The sequence below is a fragment of the Peromyscus maniculatus genome, chromosome 23 (genome assembly GCF_049852395.1).
Source record: "Peromyscus maniculatus bairdii isolate BWxNUB_F1_BW_parent chromosome 23, HU_Pman_BW_mat_3.1, whole genome shotgun sequence".
Classification (NCBI taxonomy): domain Eukaryota; kingdom Metazoa; phylum Chordata; class Mammalia; order Rodentia; family Cricetidae; genus Peromyscus; species Peromyscus maniculatus.
The window spans coordinates 27,415,260-27,431,577 of record NC_134874.1 but is presented as its reverse complement, the minus strand read 5'-3'; the positions used below and the strand labels follow the sequence as shown (position 1 = coordinate 27,431,577).

General features: G+C 47.2%; 1 protein-coding gene across 6 annotated transcripts in view; it reads left to right on the top strand.

The window, feature by feature from the left end:
* Nucleotides 1–16,318, top strand: part of Styxl1 (serine/threonine/tyrosine interacting like 1) — a 36,411-nt gene that overhangs the window by 2,247 nt on the left and 17,846 nt on the right. For 3 of the 6 annotated variants that reach the window (XM_016002054.3, XM_006971279.4, XM_076560815.1), the window contains exons 2-4: nucleotides 10,801–10,904; nucleotides 12,215–12,276; nucleotides 15,869–16,052. In XM_016002054.3, the coding sequence (XP_015857540.1) occupies nucleotides 10,802–10,904; nucleotides 12,215–12,276; nucleotides 15,869–16,052 (349 nt within the window). In that variant the 5' untranslated portion in view covers nucleotide 10,801. Of the gene's footprint in view, nucleotides 1–6,529; nucleotides 6,805–10,797; nucleotides 10,905–12,214; nucleotides 12,277–15,868; nucleotides 16,053–16,318 lie in introns of all 6 variants that reach the window. The other 3 variants (XM_076560813.1, XM_076560814.1, XM_016002052.3) reach the window with 3 other exon arrangements.

Genomic DNA, 16,318 nt, shown 5'->3' with positions numbered 1-16,318 from the left:
CTTTCTGTTGGCATGGAGACGTTTGGACAAGCGCTGCCCTTGATCTTGTCTCCTGAGTATGTGCTCTGGGAATTCTTTAATTTTTTGACATCATCTAATGGTCAAGAGCTATGTGTTATTATGATTATTAATGTGTTTATTTATTTTGGTTTTCAAAACAGGGTTTCTCTGTGGGTAGCCCTGGCTGTCCTGGAACTCACTATATAGACCAGACACTGGCCTTGAACTCAGAGATCCACCTGCCTCTGCCTCCCAAATGCTGGAATTAGAGGTGTGCACCACCACTGCCTGGCTGCTACCATTATTTTTAAGGCAGGTTTTCATGTACCCCAGGCTGTCCTCAGACTTTTCTTTGTAGCCAAGGATGGCCTTGAACCCCTGATCTTCCTGCATCTGACTCCAGAGTGTTGGGGTTACAGGTTTGCATCCGCTATACCCAGTTTATGCAGTGCTGGTTATGGAATCTAGGGCCTTGAGAATGGTAGGCAAACGCTGTACCCGCAGAGCTCATCTCTTTTTCTGTTTGTCTGACCTGACACCATTCTGAGAGCAGACCTCAATGAATTTTGGTAGAGCTGAGTGAGTTTAGAGGAGGTTGGAAACATCAGATGATTGGGAGTGCCAGAAAACTACCCAAGCAACGTGGATCTTGTTCCTTTGGATGTGTCCAGCAAGAGCTTTTGAGGCCATCAGAAGCATGTTAAGGAGGAAGCAAGGCTTGATTTAAATGCATAGGATCCCTGGACCTGAGGGTAGGGGGAATGGAGTGGCTGGGAGATTTGGGGTGGTGAGGAAACTATTCATGAGATGGTTAAGATGTGACGGATGAGGATAACCAGAGAAGTGCAGAGTGGGACCAGCGCAGGCAGGTCACAAGGGCAGAGAGGGTAAGAGTCTGTGGCTAACCAGGTCTGAGGCATGAATGATAGGCATGTGGAGGGGCCTGGAGGTGTGCATCAGCTGGGAGAGAACTTGTCTAGCGTGCAAGAACTCTGGGGCTGTATCGGGGACTATGAGGGTCCAGCCCCTCGATAGTCCCCTCCCAGGGTCCGGGAAGAATCTACAACCAGCTGATAATTAACCTTTGATGAGAAGAAATGAATCTATGTACACGAAACTCCTTAGTCCATATACTTTATTATTCTGTGACAGTTACAAACTTATATTCTGCTCTCATATTTAGGTCATCTTTAGCCTGATTTCTCTCTACACTTGTCTGCGATCCCCTCTATGTTCTATCTTAATTCCTTCATCTAGTTCTGTCCCTTGTAGGTTCTCATCTATCTAGTTCTTTCTCCTATCAGCTCCTCTCCCGTCTCCTTCTCTCTCATCTGGCTCTTCCTCATGTTGTTTTTCCCCATCTGGCTCTTCCTCATCTTCCATCTCGTTCCTCTAGTCCTCTCTTCTAGTTCTACAATCTAGTTCTTCCCCATCTCAGTTCATTCCTCTCAAGTTCTTACCCATCTAGTTCTTCCATTCTCTTCTCTCTTCTCCTCTGCCTCCTGGAAGTCTCGGTATGTAAAAGGGAGGGTCCGAGCTAAATTGTGTAAAGCTATTAACGTCCACCTCTCCTAGGCGGTGTCCCCTTGTGGAATTTACCGTAAGTCAGGAGACTTGCACGTGGGCTGTTACCATTGTTAGTCCACCTGGGACTAACAATGGGTGCCCACCTGGGTGGTGTTTCCTGTAGTCCTTGAAAGTGGCCAAGGGAGATAGATAATCTGATTCCAGAGAAAGCTTTTCCTGAGGCTGTTCTCCAAATACCTGGAATGTGTATGTCCAGAGAGTGATCAGTCTACACTGTTAGTCCTTCTTAGGGGAAAGTCAATTGGAAAAACTATGAAGGCACACATGTTTTTCATAACAGAAGACAGCTGATATATAACAAGCCAAGTAACACCAAAAACTCCTTGGGATTTGGCTTCCTCTGGAGGAATTCCCTGATTCCTCCAGGTAGTGACTTTGCCATAACCAGCTGAGTTCTTATGATATTCCTGCAGCCCACAGCAGGGCTGGATCCTTGGCACCTCATAAAATGGGCATGTGCATGCTCGTGCCAGCCTCTTTTCCCAGAAAGCCTCTTTTCCCGCACTTAGGAGGTACAGGCAGGAGGAGAGGAGGATCGGGAATTCAAGGTCATCCTTGACTCCATGACTCCAGAGAGTTTGAGGCCAGCTTGGGCTACTTGAAACCCTGTCTCAAAACTAATGATAGCCAGACGGTGTTGGCATACATTTTAATCCCAGCATTCGGGAGGCAGGTTGATCTCTGTGAGTTCGAGGCTAGCCTGGACTACAGAGTGGGTTCCAGGACAGCCAAGGCTACACAGAGAAACCCTGTCTCAAAAAACAAAACAGCAACAACAAAAAACAAATGATAATAAAAATCAAACTTGAACCCAGCCTGTAACCAAGTTAGTAGTGTGCTTTGAGATCATTTATAATCACTCGTTCTGTCTACACCGTGTACTCAGCCTGATCAGAATCAACTGACCCCTAAGAAAAACATTGTGATCCCTCCCACTCTGCTTTGGGCTTGGGACACATTCCACGCTCAGCTGAATGCACAGCCTCAGTCGGACCACGTTTCCTGTTTCTCCTTTGTGACTCTTTCATGCCCCTGACTCAGGACGGTGTCTGTGTGTATGAGATGTGGTAACCAGGTCTGTGAATGCACTAGAAGCAGGGAGGCACTGAAAGCAATGTCCCCTCACCCTGCAATACATAGGAGCATGTGGATATAAAGTAACCATTCTGGCTGGGCCTTCGTGTGCTGTTGTGTGTCAGCAAGGCCAGAAGAAAGTTCTCTCCCTTACAGGCCCCCAGTAAAAGAGGCTCCTTCCTTTCTGTTGTCATATCTGTTCTGTTGTTTATATAATTATATAAAGAGGGCGCCTTTGTTCACGACCGCTCTCTTCGATGTAGAACTGAACAGACGAGGCCAGCTTCTGAATAGAGCAGGTCAGGGCACCTCCCTTTCTCCCTTTATGCCGCACGAAACCCGGGAGGATGTTCTCTCCTTCCACTGTGTGAATGCTGGGAGTGGAACTCAGGTCATCAGGGTTGGTGGCATGCTGTGGATATTGCTCTATATATAAATAAAACACTGGTTGGCAAGTGGCCAGGCAGGAAGTAGGTGGGACAAGGAGAGAGGAGAATTCTGGGAAGCGGAAGGCTGAGGGGAGAGACACTGCAGCCACCGCCAGGAGAGGAGCATGTAAAGACGCTGAGAAGCCACCAGCCACGTGGCAAGGTATAGATTTATAAAAATGGGTTAATTTAAGATAAAAGAACAGTTAGCAAGAAGCCTGCCACGGCCATACAGTTTATAAGTGATATAAGCGTCTGAGTGATTATTTTATAAGTGGATTGTGGGACTGCGGGGCTTGGGGAACCTGGAGAGAAGCCCTCCAGCTACAAATGGCGCCCAACGGCTCAAGTTTCCACCTTAAACCTGAGAATATTTAATAACCAATTCTGAACAGAGCCAAAAACAGGTTCCTGCTTCTTGTCTCATACGGGCAGCTAGACAGCGCAAGACGCAGGTTTGAACACTGGCGGGTTCCTGGCGGGTGCGTTTGACCGGCACTATGGCGGGAATGAGGCATCTGCCAGGGGCACATTATGCTATGCGGTAGATTTAGTCTTTACTAGTATTTAAAAAAAAAAAAAAAAAAAGGTTTCTGGGCTACACGCTGCTTTGATAAAAGCTTAGACCCACTATTTCTGAGACTTGATGACTCCCAGAGCTGGCGGAAAACGTACCACTGCCATGTTGGGAAGCTGAACTGGGCGGAGCCAGCAGCCACAGCGCTGTTTCAGGCTCAGAAGGATGCAGTTTAAAGCAATAGGCTCGAGGTAATATAAAACATAAGCCACGTAAAGATGGCTACCACACAGAGAATCTGGATTATGTTCTCTTTGATATTCGTAACTGAAAAAAAACATTTGATTACAAAAGCTGTTGAGTTATGCCAAAATGTATATTTTAAAGGTACCTTCACTTCAAAATTTGGATTTAAGGATATGTTGCTTTGGAAAAGAGATTCTGCTTTTGTTTCCACAGAAAGCCAGAGGCTGTGGATTTGTTCCAGATTAAGATACATCAGGTTTCACCAGCCAAGACCCCCTGAAATGCCTCCGGTGACACCATGGCCCAGATGATCCAACATCCAGAGCGGTTTCAAGGCAACTGGTTCACACAATACAGCCTCACGGACTACCCCATAGGCCTAAAAATTTTCTTTGCATCCCCATAAGATACAGCGCCCCCCTCCAGCAGGAAGTAGTAAGAGATGCTACGCCCAAATTCCCAAATATACCAAGCTGGCTTTAGAGGTGGAATTGGCTCACTCCCCCTCTAAACCCAGACATATTGCTTAAAAAAAAAAAAAATTGGTTAAGAGATTCTTGTGTCCCAAATCAGAAGAGCCCTCTGGTGTGGGACAGAGAAAAACCAATATTTTTATTTAAAACAGGTTGATTATAAATGTGATCTCTTTCTAAAAAAGAAAAGGGGATATGATATAGATATATAGGAGAATGTGGAGATGATGAGATAAAAGGGTAGATTAATGAACCTGCTTTTAAAGAAAACTTGTTTGAAATGTCTTACATTGGTATAGATTTTAGTTCATGTTTAAAATGTTTTACATTGGTATAAATTTTAGTTTATTGATACAGACTTTAAGTTAATTTTGTTATACTATATATATGTTTCTATTCTTGTTTGAGGTATTATGTTTATGTAACTCATTTAAAATTGTAATGGATAATTAAAAATAGATTAATAATTAGTCATCTATGATAATCATATTTGTAGCCATGTTAGTTAAGTCTTCTAGGTATACATAGATATATTTCAGATAGATAGGTAATCTTCAAACACTTCATAGACCTGGAGAATATGGCATTTAAATAACTTAGAATTCTGTTGACGTGAGACACAATTGCTCCTGGCTGCACCAATTTGATCCCGAGAGAATGTTGGGCTTCTAAGACATTTCCATTGGGAAGTTTGTCTTCTTGGCACAAAATGGCCTACTGGGCAAAGAACTGCCCTTGCCTTGATGGCTGACAGTACAAATGCAATGCTGTCCTTTCTGGACAAGCGGGACACAAGGAAAGCGACCACTGTACTCTGCCAAGACAGGGTAAGATGGTCTTTCAGAAATCCTGCTTCTGAAAATGGTCTGTCAGATACTCTAGGCCTATAGCCAATTTGAATGCACCAACAATGCTGAGAAACATTAGGTGACTGTCCAGGCTGCCAGCTGTCTTGGTCTACTCTTGCAAGATTCCCGAAAGTTGCTTGCATCCATCTACCATTTCTCAGGGACCATTATGTTCCTTCTCAGGTCTTTGATGTGGTTGAAAACTAGATAGTTGTAATTTCCTCAGTTATGATAAAAGATAAGTTAGATATAAAACCTTAAACTCACAAATATAAGATAGATAGGACATCTTCTTTAATATTGTAACTATAATTCTTGCTCGGTAATTGTCTTGTTATATGTAATTTTACCATGTTAAAGTTAAAACCTTCCTTTTTAAAAAAAGAAGAAAAGGGGAAGTGCTGTGGATATTGCTCTATATATAAATAAAACACTGGTTGGCAAGTGGCCAGGCAGGAAGTAGGTGGGACAAGGAGAGAGGAGAATTCTGGGAAGCGGAAGGCTGAGGGGAGAGACACTGCAGCCACCGCCAGGAGAGGAGCATGTAAAGACGCTGAGAAGCCACCAGCCACGTGGCAAGGTATAGATTTATAAAAATGGGTTAATTTAAGATAAAAGAACAGTTAGCAAGAAGCCTGCCACGGCCATACAGTTTATAAGTGATATAAGCGTCTGAGTGATTATTTTATAAGTGGATTGTGGGACTGCGGGGCTTGGGGAACCTGGAGAGAAGCCCTCCAGCTACAGTGGCAGGCACCTTTACCCATCTCACCATTCTTGAAATCATTGCAGCATTTGGAGTGTCCCTGGATACCAGGTTTATCACAGCAGTCTGAGATCCTGTTCTCTGAGTTAATAAACTATGAGTTAATTCAATATTAAGGCTCCGTCAACACGCCCCTTGGGTTTCCTGTTCTCTATAAGTGCCTGCATTTGGGAACTAGAGTGTCTGGCTTCACTATTTCTTTATCTCTCTTTCTCAATTCTCCTCCCCACCCCAGGTGAACTGTGGCTTGTTGGTAGAGTGGGGTTAAAAGTAGAGATGGGGCAAGGAAGTTCCCACGGGAGTTCGGGCTGACTCGTTTTCCCACACAATGCTTTCGTGACTATCTCCTGCCTGCAGTTCCCCTGGCTGAGCATGGTTAATCCCAGTCTGTTTTCAAAGCCGTAGCCCATGGTTTCTCATCTTCCACCAGTGTTGATTGGTCCTCTGCCCCTTTAGGGTAAACGTGTGTGTGTGTGTGTGTGTGTGTGTGTGTGTCTGTGTCTGTGTCTGTGTCTGTGTGTGTGTGTGAGGTCAGAGGGCATCCTCAGTTGTCATTCTCAGATGGTGTCTACTTTTGTTTCTTGAGACAGGGTGTCACTATGTAGCCCCTGGAAGGTCTGGAAGGACTCACTATGTAGACCAGGCACCTAAAGGTTCCAAAACAGTGTCACTGGCTGGGGCCAGGTGTTCCAGTGTGTAGGCCTGTGGGGACCATTTCACAGCAAAGCACAATAACAAGACGGAAAAGCAGGAAGCAAGAAGCCCTGCTGGGCAGCAATTAAATCAGCATCCCCGGATGATATTTTGGGCTCAGATACTAACACTAGAGATGGATAGAACTGACCACCTTGGACTTCATTAGGAGGTGTGTTATAGATAGTATGGGAGGAGGGGGAGAGAGCGAGGTCTCTCTGGGGCAGGGGGGGGGGGCGGGGGGGGGAGGTCTGCAATGATTTGGCAGGGAAGGGTGCTGCCTGTGGGGCCTGGCATGACTAAAGATGACCAAGTATTAGAGGTGCGGCATAGATGTGGTCAAAGATTTGGCCTGGGCAGGTTGGGTTGGAGAGATGGCTCAATTGATAAAATACTTGCCACCCAAGTCTAGAGACCTGAGTTCAATTTCTAGCACTCATTGAAACAGCCAGATTATACATGTATATAAACTGAGGCAGTTTTCTGTCCCAACCGCCCAGTCCCAAACAAACACACAAAAGCTTATATTAATTGCAAAATGCTTGTCCAGTAGCTCAGGCTTATTGCTAACTAGCTCTTACATTTAAATTAACCCATTTCTATTTAGTCTATGTATTGCCACATGGCTGTGGTTTACCGGTCCTCTGGCATTTTGCTTCTTGGATGGCTCTCTCAAGTCTCTCTTAACTCCAGTCTACTTCGTCTTCATCCTCAGTTTGACTGACCCACCTAACTTCCTGCCTGGCTACTGGCCAATCAGTGTTTTATTAAACCAATACAAGTGGCAAATCTTTACAGTGTACAAGAGGGTTATTCCACATCACATGCGCACACACACACACACACACACACACACACACACACACACTTAAAATCTAAGGAGAAAAAAAAGTCAAGTGCCTATAATCCCAATGCAAGGGAGGCAGAGACAGGAGGATTGCTGAGGCTAGCTGGGCAGCTAGTCTATCTGAATTGATGAACTCCAGGTTCAGTGAGAGATGCTGTCTCAGAAAATAAGATATAAAAACAACTGAAGGAGACACCTGCCATCAACTCCTGACCTACACACACACACACACACACACATAAACATATAAACACAAACACACAGAATAGTTTTGGACTGTCGAGTGTGATGGCTCACACCTGTAATCCCCACGCTTGGGAGGCAGAGGCAGGAGGATGTAGAGTTTGAAGCCAGTTTTGGCTTTGTAGCAAAACCCTGGCTCCAAACAAAAATGTTGGCCATGGTGTACTTGAGCTATCCAGCAGGCATGTAAGTCGAGTCTGGAGTCTAGAGGTCAAGGCTCGATAGCATGTGGGAGGTGGGGAATGTAAGGGACCCCACTTACATTCAAGGACACAGATGGACCCCTGAGGTCCTGTGTCTTACACCGGGGATTCTGAATCTCAACTCAATGTGATTTTTTTAAAGACAAGGTTTCATGCAGCCCAGGTTGGCCTTGAACTTGCCTTGTACTGGGGAATTACCGTGAACTTCTGGCTCTCCTGATTCCACCTCCTATGTGCACCCTCACACCCTACTTTGGGACAGTGATACTGCCGCATTACGGAGGTAGAGACTGGGGCATAGAGAATCTAATTATGCCCCTAAGATAATACAACCCCAAGCGAGTGGCAGAGCCCAGATTCAGACCCGAGAGCCTGACATCGGAGCTTGGAAAGATGCCACCCTCTTGGGAAGCCTTGCCTGGAAGAACAGGCAAGGGCCTAAGGAGATGGCCCCGCTGGTAAAAGTGCTTGCCTCGCAAGTGTCAGGACATGAGTGTGGATAACTGAGAACCCAAGTAAAGTGGCCAGGCCTGAAACCCCGGGGATGGTGACATGGGAGGTGGAGACAGGCGGTTCCCTGGAGGCTCATTGGCCAGGTAGCCTGGCCTACTGTGTGACTGTCCAGGTCAGTGAGAAAGCCTTCTCAAAGGGGGAAGGAGCCTGAAGAGAGGCACCCCAGGTTGTTCTCTGTCCTCCACAGGTGTGAGAAGTACACGCATATACAGAGGATGGCCGGTACAAGAGCGTGGCTGTGCTCAGGAAAGACCCATTGCAGGAGTGATCCCCGGTCTGGGACCTGGGACACTGAAGTCTTTGATGAAGAAGATACTGGCTTTTAAAACAGCTTTTTAGATTTCTTGGATTTGTATGAGTGTTTTGCCTTCATGTATGTATGTGTACCATACACGTGCCTGGTGCCCATGGATGTTGGAAGGCATTGGCTCCCCTGGAACTGCAGTCAGGGATAGTTGTGAGCCACTGTGTGGATTCTGGGAACTGGCCATGGGTCATTTGTAAGAGCAACACATGCTCTTAACTGCTGAGCCACCTCTCCAGCCCCAAATACTGGCTTTTCTTTTCTGTCTTTTTGAGACAGGGTTTCTCTGTGTAGCCCTGGCTGTCCTGGAACTCATGATGTAGACCAGGCTGGCCTCGAACTCAGAGATCTGCCTGCCTCTGCCTCCTGATTGCTGGGATCAAAGGCGTGCACCACCACCGCCTGGCCTAATATTGGCTCTTCTTAGAGCCTTGTATCAGTGACTTAAGTGGAGCTGTCTTGAGCAAGGTTACCACCCTGGACTCAATTTCTCTTCCACCTTTCCCTGTTGATCTTCTTGACGAACCTTCTGGAAGGTAGCTGCCAGATACAGTGTGTCAAGACTCAGTGTCCCTAAAGCAGCCCTCCCCACCCGAGCCAGAGCCAGCTCTGTACACATCAGCCGTTCCCACTTGATGTCAGATCTTTACCACAGCCCACAGTGCTGTAGCCTCATGTTCCTCTCCAGCTGTACGCACATCAGACTGCCCCTCCCATGTCCCCAGCTCCCTCCTGCTTCCGTGAGAAGAGTGTTCTCTTCTCCTTCACCCTTCCTCCTCCATCTTGTCCAGCCTCCTGTCTCAGTTTAGCAGCCACTCTGTACATAACCTCTGACCAGGTCCCCAGCTGGGGAAGGAGTATTCAAAGTGTGAGCCTGTGGCAGACATTTCTTTTCAAATCATAATGAAAACATTTAAAAGACTTATTTTATCTTAAACTGTGTGTATGCATGTGTCTGTGTGTGGGTATGTATATGAGCACGTAAGTGCAGGTACCGGTGAAGGCCATCAGAGGGCGTCAGATTCCCCAAACTAGAGTCACAGGCAGTTGTGAGGCACCTGATGTGGGAACTGGGATATGAACTAAGATCTTCTGCAAGAGCACTACACACTCGACCACAGAGCCATCTCTTCAACCTCTAATTAAGACAAATTATTAGGGGCTGGAGAGAGAGATGGCTTAGTGGCTGAGAACGTGAGTTACTCTTGCAGAGGTTCCCAACACCAACATGCTGGCTCACAACTGTCCATAATGCCAGTTCCAGGGGATCCAACACCCTCTTCAGGTCTCCATGAGCACAGGCGCGCACATGGTACACATACAAACAGGAGGCAAAAGACTCAGAAAATAAATCTAAAAGATGCATTTGTGTATGTGAGTGTGGGTGTGGTATGGCATGCACATGGAGATCACAGGATAACTTCTGGGAGTCTGTCCTCTCCTTCTACCATGGGTTCCAGGGACAAACTTGGGTCATCAGGCATAGACAGCAAATGCTTGCACTTGCTAAACAATCCTGCCCACCCCATAGCAGTCTTTTATAGCACACTTCCTGCTTAGGTTGTGTGTGGCTGTATTTGCATTCCCTCTGGACCGAACCCTCAATAAGGTTGCTCTGTTTACCTTGGTTATTTCTAAGGCTTGGCTTAATAGGTGCTAATTAATTGTTAATAAGAAAAATGAGAGCTGTTGATGAAGCTCAGGGGCAGGGCATTTGTCTAGCATTCAGGGACCCTAGGCTCGATTCCCAGTGCATGCATACAGAGAGAGAGAGAGGAAGAGAGAGAGAGAGAACAAATGAAATAGGAACTGTTTATAGCCTACTTGGTATTATGTGGTTCCATATGCTGTAATACACATTTACGCATTCATATATGCTACAGTATATTTGCATATTCATAAGTTTGCACACACTTGGCAAGCACTTGGTCAATTGAGCTACAGCCCCAGCCCCTCCCTTCCAACTTTTGAAGTGTTTAATTTGGTTTCTCATTTTTTGGCCGTTGTCTTAGATAGAAAGCTGTGCTAAACTTGTGCGCTGTTGATTCTTCCCAGCAGCATGGCTGGGCTGCTCTTCTGTGAGCCAACAGAACTCTATAACATCTTGAATCAGGTCTCAAAGCTGTCCAGATTAGCGGAGCCCAACTACCTCTGCTTACTGGGTGAGTAGAAAACAACAACATACCCACCCAAACACACATGCCAACACCAACATCCAGACACGCAACACATACACCAACACACACATGCATCAGCACACGGTTAACCGGTGGGTATGCTGAGAACAGTGGCCTGCACACCCTCCTTCTGAAGGTTGCCAAAGGTTTGGAAAGGGCAATGAATGGCGTCAGAAAGTTGTTTTGTTGTTTGGTTCAAAACGCTGCCTGTGATTAGGCTCAGTAGATAAAGGGCTTGCCATGGAATCGTGAACACCAGAGTTTGGTCCCCAGCACTGTATAAAAGTCAGGTGAGGCCAGGAGGTGGTGGCGCACGACTTTAATCCCAGCACTCGGGAGGCAGAGGCAGGTGGATCTCTGTGAGTTCGAGGCCAGCCTGGGCTAGAGTGAGTTCCAGGAAAGGCACAAAGCTACACAGAGAAACCCTGTCTCGGAAAAAAAAAATAAAAAATAAAAATAAAAATAAAAAAATAAAAAAAGTCAGGTGAGGGGCTGGAGAGATGGCTCAGTGGTTAAGAGCACTGGCTGCTCTTCCAGAGGACCTGGGTTCAATTCCCAGCATCCACATGGCAGCTCACAACTGTCTGTAATTCCAATTCCAGGGAACCCAATACTCTCATACAGATATACTTGGAGGCAAAACACCAGTGCACATAAGTCAACATTTAGAGAAAAGTCAGGTGGTTTGGTAGTCTGCCTGTAACCCCAGAACTCAGGAGGGCGGGATGGACATGCTGGGCAAGATGGCTGACTTGATGGGTGAAAATGTGAGCTCTGGGTTCAGTGAGAGAGAGACTTGGCCTGAAGAGGAATTGAGGAAGACACACAGGCATGCGCACACACATGGGCCCGTGCCCTCATACACTCTTGTGCACATGCTTATGTATATACATCATACACATACAAACGAAGGGAAACAATGATGTTATTGAATGTCATACTGTTAGAAAGATAATTCAAGATTCAAACAAGGTCAGTGGTCCAGCACCAAGAAAGCACAACCAAGACTTGTCAGCTCCCTCACAGGTTATCCTCTGACCCCCACTTGGGTGTGGCATGTGGGCATCCTCCAGCACATATATAAATGCAGAAACTATTTATTTGAAGACCAGAGTCTTGCTATGTAGCCCTGGCTGGCTTCAAACTCACAGTCCTCCTGTCTCCATCCCCCCACCTTGCATACACTCTAGGTGTTGAGATCACAGCTGTGTTTTGAGTGGACAATTACCCACCTACCCACCAGTGTTGTGTTCCTTTACAGTTCCTGTTCTGAGTTCAACTCTTTTCTTTCCCAGATGTTCGAACCAAAAGGCAATATGACGAGAGCCATGTGATCACTGCCCTTAGAGTGAAGAAGGTATCAGGCTGAGTCAGAAGCAGACAGCCTGGGGACCTCATGAGGGTGGGGAGGACAGGGAGGTTTTGTCGTGGGTCCAGAGGGTGGCATCAACTGTGAGGGACAGGTTGGCGGGGATGGTGCATGTCCCATGGATCCCTCCCACATCCCTAGAGTTCTTCCTGGTAGACACTCGCTGTTCCTGCCATTAGTAAGCATGTTGTAAGTCATGCTGGCTGTAATCTGGGAACAAGGGTCTATACAGCCTGTGGACACTGCCCTCTCTGTCCTGAGGACTTGGCTGTGAGCTTGGTGGTGGGTCCTACTTTGTCTAGCCTCTGGCATCTAGTAGGTCGTGAGTACAGATTGTTGGCACATCTGTACCAGTGACCAGAGAGGGGCCTTCGCTCTACCCAGAACACTTCCCAATCTTTGTTTACCATTTTTGTTTGTGTGTGAGTGTTATGTGATTGTGAGTGTTATTATGTAATCGTGTATATGTATTATGTGATCGTGTATGTATTGTGATCATATGATTGTGTGTGTCTGTTTGTGTGCCTGTGTGTATATGTATGTGTGTGGTGTATGTGTAATGTGTCTGTAAGTGTGTATTATGTGATTGTATGAATGCATTATATAATCGTGTATGTATGTTACATTATCTTGTGTGTATTATGTGATCATGTGATTGTGTGTATATGTGTGTGTGTAATTTGTGTGTGTATTTTGGTTGTGTGAGTATATTATGTAATCATGTATGTGTGTTGCATGACTGTGTGTATATTATGTGATGATGTGATGTGTGTATATAATATATGTGTGTATTATGATTGTGTGAGTGTATTATATAATCATGTATGTGTATTGCATGGCTGTGTGCATATAATGTGATCATGTGATGTGTGTGTGATTGTGTGTATGTGTGTAATGTATGTGTATTATGATTGTGTGAGTGTCTTATGTAATCATATATGTGTATTGCATGACTGTGTGATATTATGTGATCATGTGATTGTGTGTGTGTGTGTGTGTGTGTGTGTGTGTGTGTGTAAGCCAAAGAATGGTACTTATCTTTTTCTATCAGTTTCCACCTTATGTTTCTTAAAATTTTTGTTACATTACTATTTTTTAAAAAGTGTGTGTGTGGAAGCCGGGCAGTGATGGCGCACACTTTTAATCCCAGCACTTGGGAGGCAGAGCCAGGCGGATCTCTGTGAATTCGAAGCCAGCCTGGTCTACAGAGTGAGATCCAGGACAGGCTCCAAAGCTACACAGAGAAACCCTGTCTCCAAAAGCAAAAAACAAAAACAAAAGTGAGTGTGTGTATGTGTGTGTGTGTCTGTGTGTGTTTGGTGTGTGCATGAGTGCAGATGCCTACAGAGTCCAGAAGAGGACATTGGATCCCCTAGAGCTTGAGTTACAGGCAGATGTGAGCCACTCGAGGTAGGAGCTGGGAACTGAACTCAAGTTTTCTTCAAATGTAGCAAGTGCTCTAACTGCTGAGTAACCTCCTCAGCCCTTTTATAACACTTATCTGGTGTGTGTGTGTGTGTGTGTGTGTGTGTGTTTGTGTGTGTGTCTCCCCCCCCCCCCCCCCCCCCGTCTCTCTCTGTGGGGGGTAGGTATGTACCTGGGCATAGCCAGGCCATGTCACATATGTGGGGATCAGAAGATAACCTCTACATGGCGTCCCAGGGATTGAACTCAGGTCCTCAGGCTTGTTAGCAAGCACCTTTACCTGCTGAGGAAGCTCAATGGCCCTTATTCTTAGCCAGAGTCTTGGTATGTGGCCTAGACTGTCCTAGATCTCAAGACCTCCTGCCTCAGCTTCCTGGTTCTAGGATGTGATGTGTGGACCCCCACCAGGCAACAGGCATCTCCCTGAATGTTCTCTTGAGCTTCTAGACCAGTGAGCTTTCTCCCCTTTGAGTTCCAGAGATCCTTATTAGTCTGGACTTCTTTCTTTTTTAGGATTTATTTATGATGTACACAGTGTTCTGCCCGCATGTATGCCTGTAGGCCAGAAGAGGGCACCAGATCTCATTACAGATGGTCATGAGCCACCATGTGGTTGCTGGGAATTGAACTCAGGTCCTCTGGAAGAACAGCCAGTGCTCTTAACCTCTGAGCCATCTCTCCAGCCCCTCGTCTGGGCTTCTGTGGCCCTTAACACTATACTGTAAAGCAGAATGCGTGGGCACTTGTCTCCTGCATGCCTCTGTTGGGACTCTTGCATCACATAGGCCAGGCTGCACAAACAGCATCAGGCTCAGAGGGGACCCTGAGAGCGAGTAAAGGCCACACTCAGCTGTCAGCCACTCAGGAATCCTTGAGCTCTAGAACGTCTATTAGGTTCCTGGACGAGTCTAGTACTGTGAGACTACATCCGCTCCCCAGGGGAGCTCTCTCCTCCCCAGGTGACATCACCCCCTCCCAGGTGAGCTCATCTTCTTCTCAGGTGAGCTCATCTTCTCCTCAGGTGAGCTCATCTTCTCCTCAGGTGAGCTCATCTTCTCCTCAGGTGAGCCCCTCTTCTCCTCAGGTGAGCTCATCTTCTCCTCAGGTGAGCTCATCCCTTCCCCAGGTGAGCTCATCACCTCAAGGACTCTTTTTTTGGTTATCTCATTCTTCAGCTGTGACAGAACACTTGACAAGAGACTTACAGGAAGGAGGGGAGGGAGGGGATATTTGAGCTCACAGTTGGAGGGTTTGGTCCTGTCTTAGTGAGGAAGGCAAGATGGCAAGCAGGGAAGCCAACAGGTCACATTTCGTCCGTAATCAGGAAGCAGAGGATAGGCCAGAAATTAGGCTGGTTATAAAACCTCAAGGCTCAGGCCTGTGGTGTGGGGGCACACACCTTTAATCCCAGCGCTTGGGAGGCAGAGGCAGGCGGATCTCTGTGAGTTCGAGGCCAGCCTGGTCTACAGCGTGAGTTCCAGGACAGCCAGGGCTACCCAGAGAGACCCTGTCTCGAACCGACCCCACCCCCATGAAAACAATTAAAAACGAGAGGGAGAAAGCGAGCTGAGCACCGGCGTTCTCTCTGCTTCCTGACTGTGGACACAATGTGACCTGGCCTCCCACTCCGGCAGACACACCTTGTCCACACAACTGACTGTACCCTCAAACTCCGGGTGAAGATGACCCTCCTCCCGTAAGCTGCCCCTGTTAGGCAGTCCTCACAGCAGTGGGGACAGTCAGTCATACAGTTAGAGACTAAACACAAGACCCAAGGCCCTGCCATCCCATAACCTGCACTCGACCTCATGGTTCTCCTGGTGGCATTCGCTCACTCAGGACTTCTGCTTCAGGAGTGATTTGGGGTTTAGGTGTACTGCCACCATCCCCCGGTCACCCAGCCACAGTGACTCGCGGGGCTGTAAGTTCGGTAATGGACCGCCATTCTCTGGCCAGGCCGTCTCTGGTCTGGTCCCCACTGCCGTCCTTCCTAGTGACAGGGAGGGAGCAGAGATCCAAGAGACTCTCCGGTCTGTTAGTGGTCAGCAAGGGAAGGAGGACAGGACCCCAGCCTGCCTCAAGCGCCCCTGGGAGGTGGTGCAGGGACAGTGTGCCCAGCTGAGCATCTGAGCAGCGCGTCTGTGTGGCTTCCTAGAGAGAGAACCAGTACCTCATCCCGGAGTCCGTGGATCTGGAGTGCGTGAGATACTGCATCGTGTACGACAGCAACACCAGCTCCCTGGAGCTGCGCATACGGCGGCGGCGGCAGCTTAAGGAAGAGGAGGAGGAGGAGGAAGAGGAGGAAGAAGAGGAGGAGGAGGAGGAGGAAGAGAACACTGGTAATCACACCCCAAGAGAGTTGTTCTTAGTCCTTTTTGTCTTTTTTGGTGTTATTTGAGAAAGGGTCTCTCTTATTATGTAGCCCAGGCTGTCCTGGAACTTGTAGATGAGGCTAGCCTCGAACTCATGGAGATCTGCCCACCTCTGCCTCCTCAGTGCTAGGCTGGCAGACTTGTGCAGTCATGCCTGGCTCATGCAGTGCTAGGAATGGACCCCAGAGCCTCCAGCATGCTAAGCAAGTACTTTACCAAGGGACCCACATCCC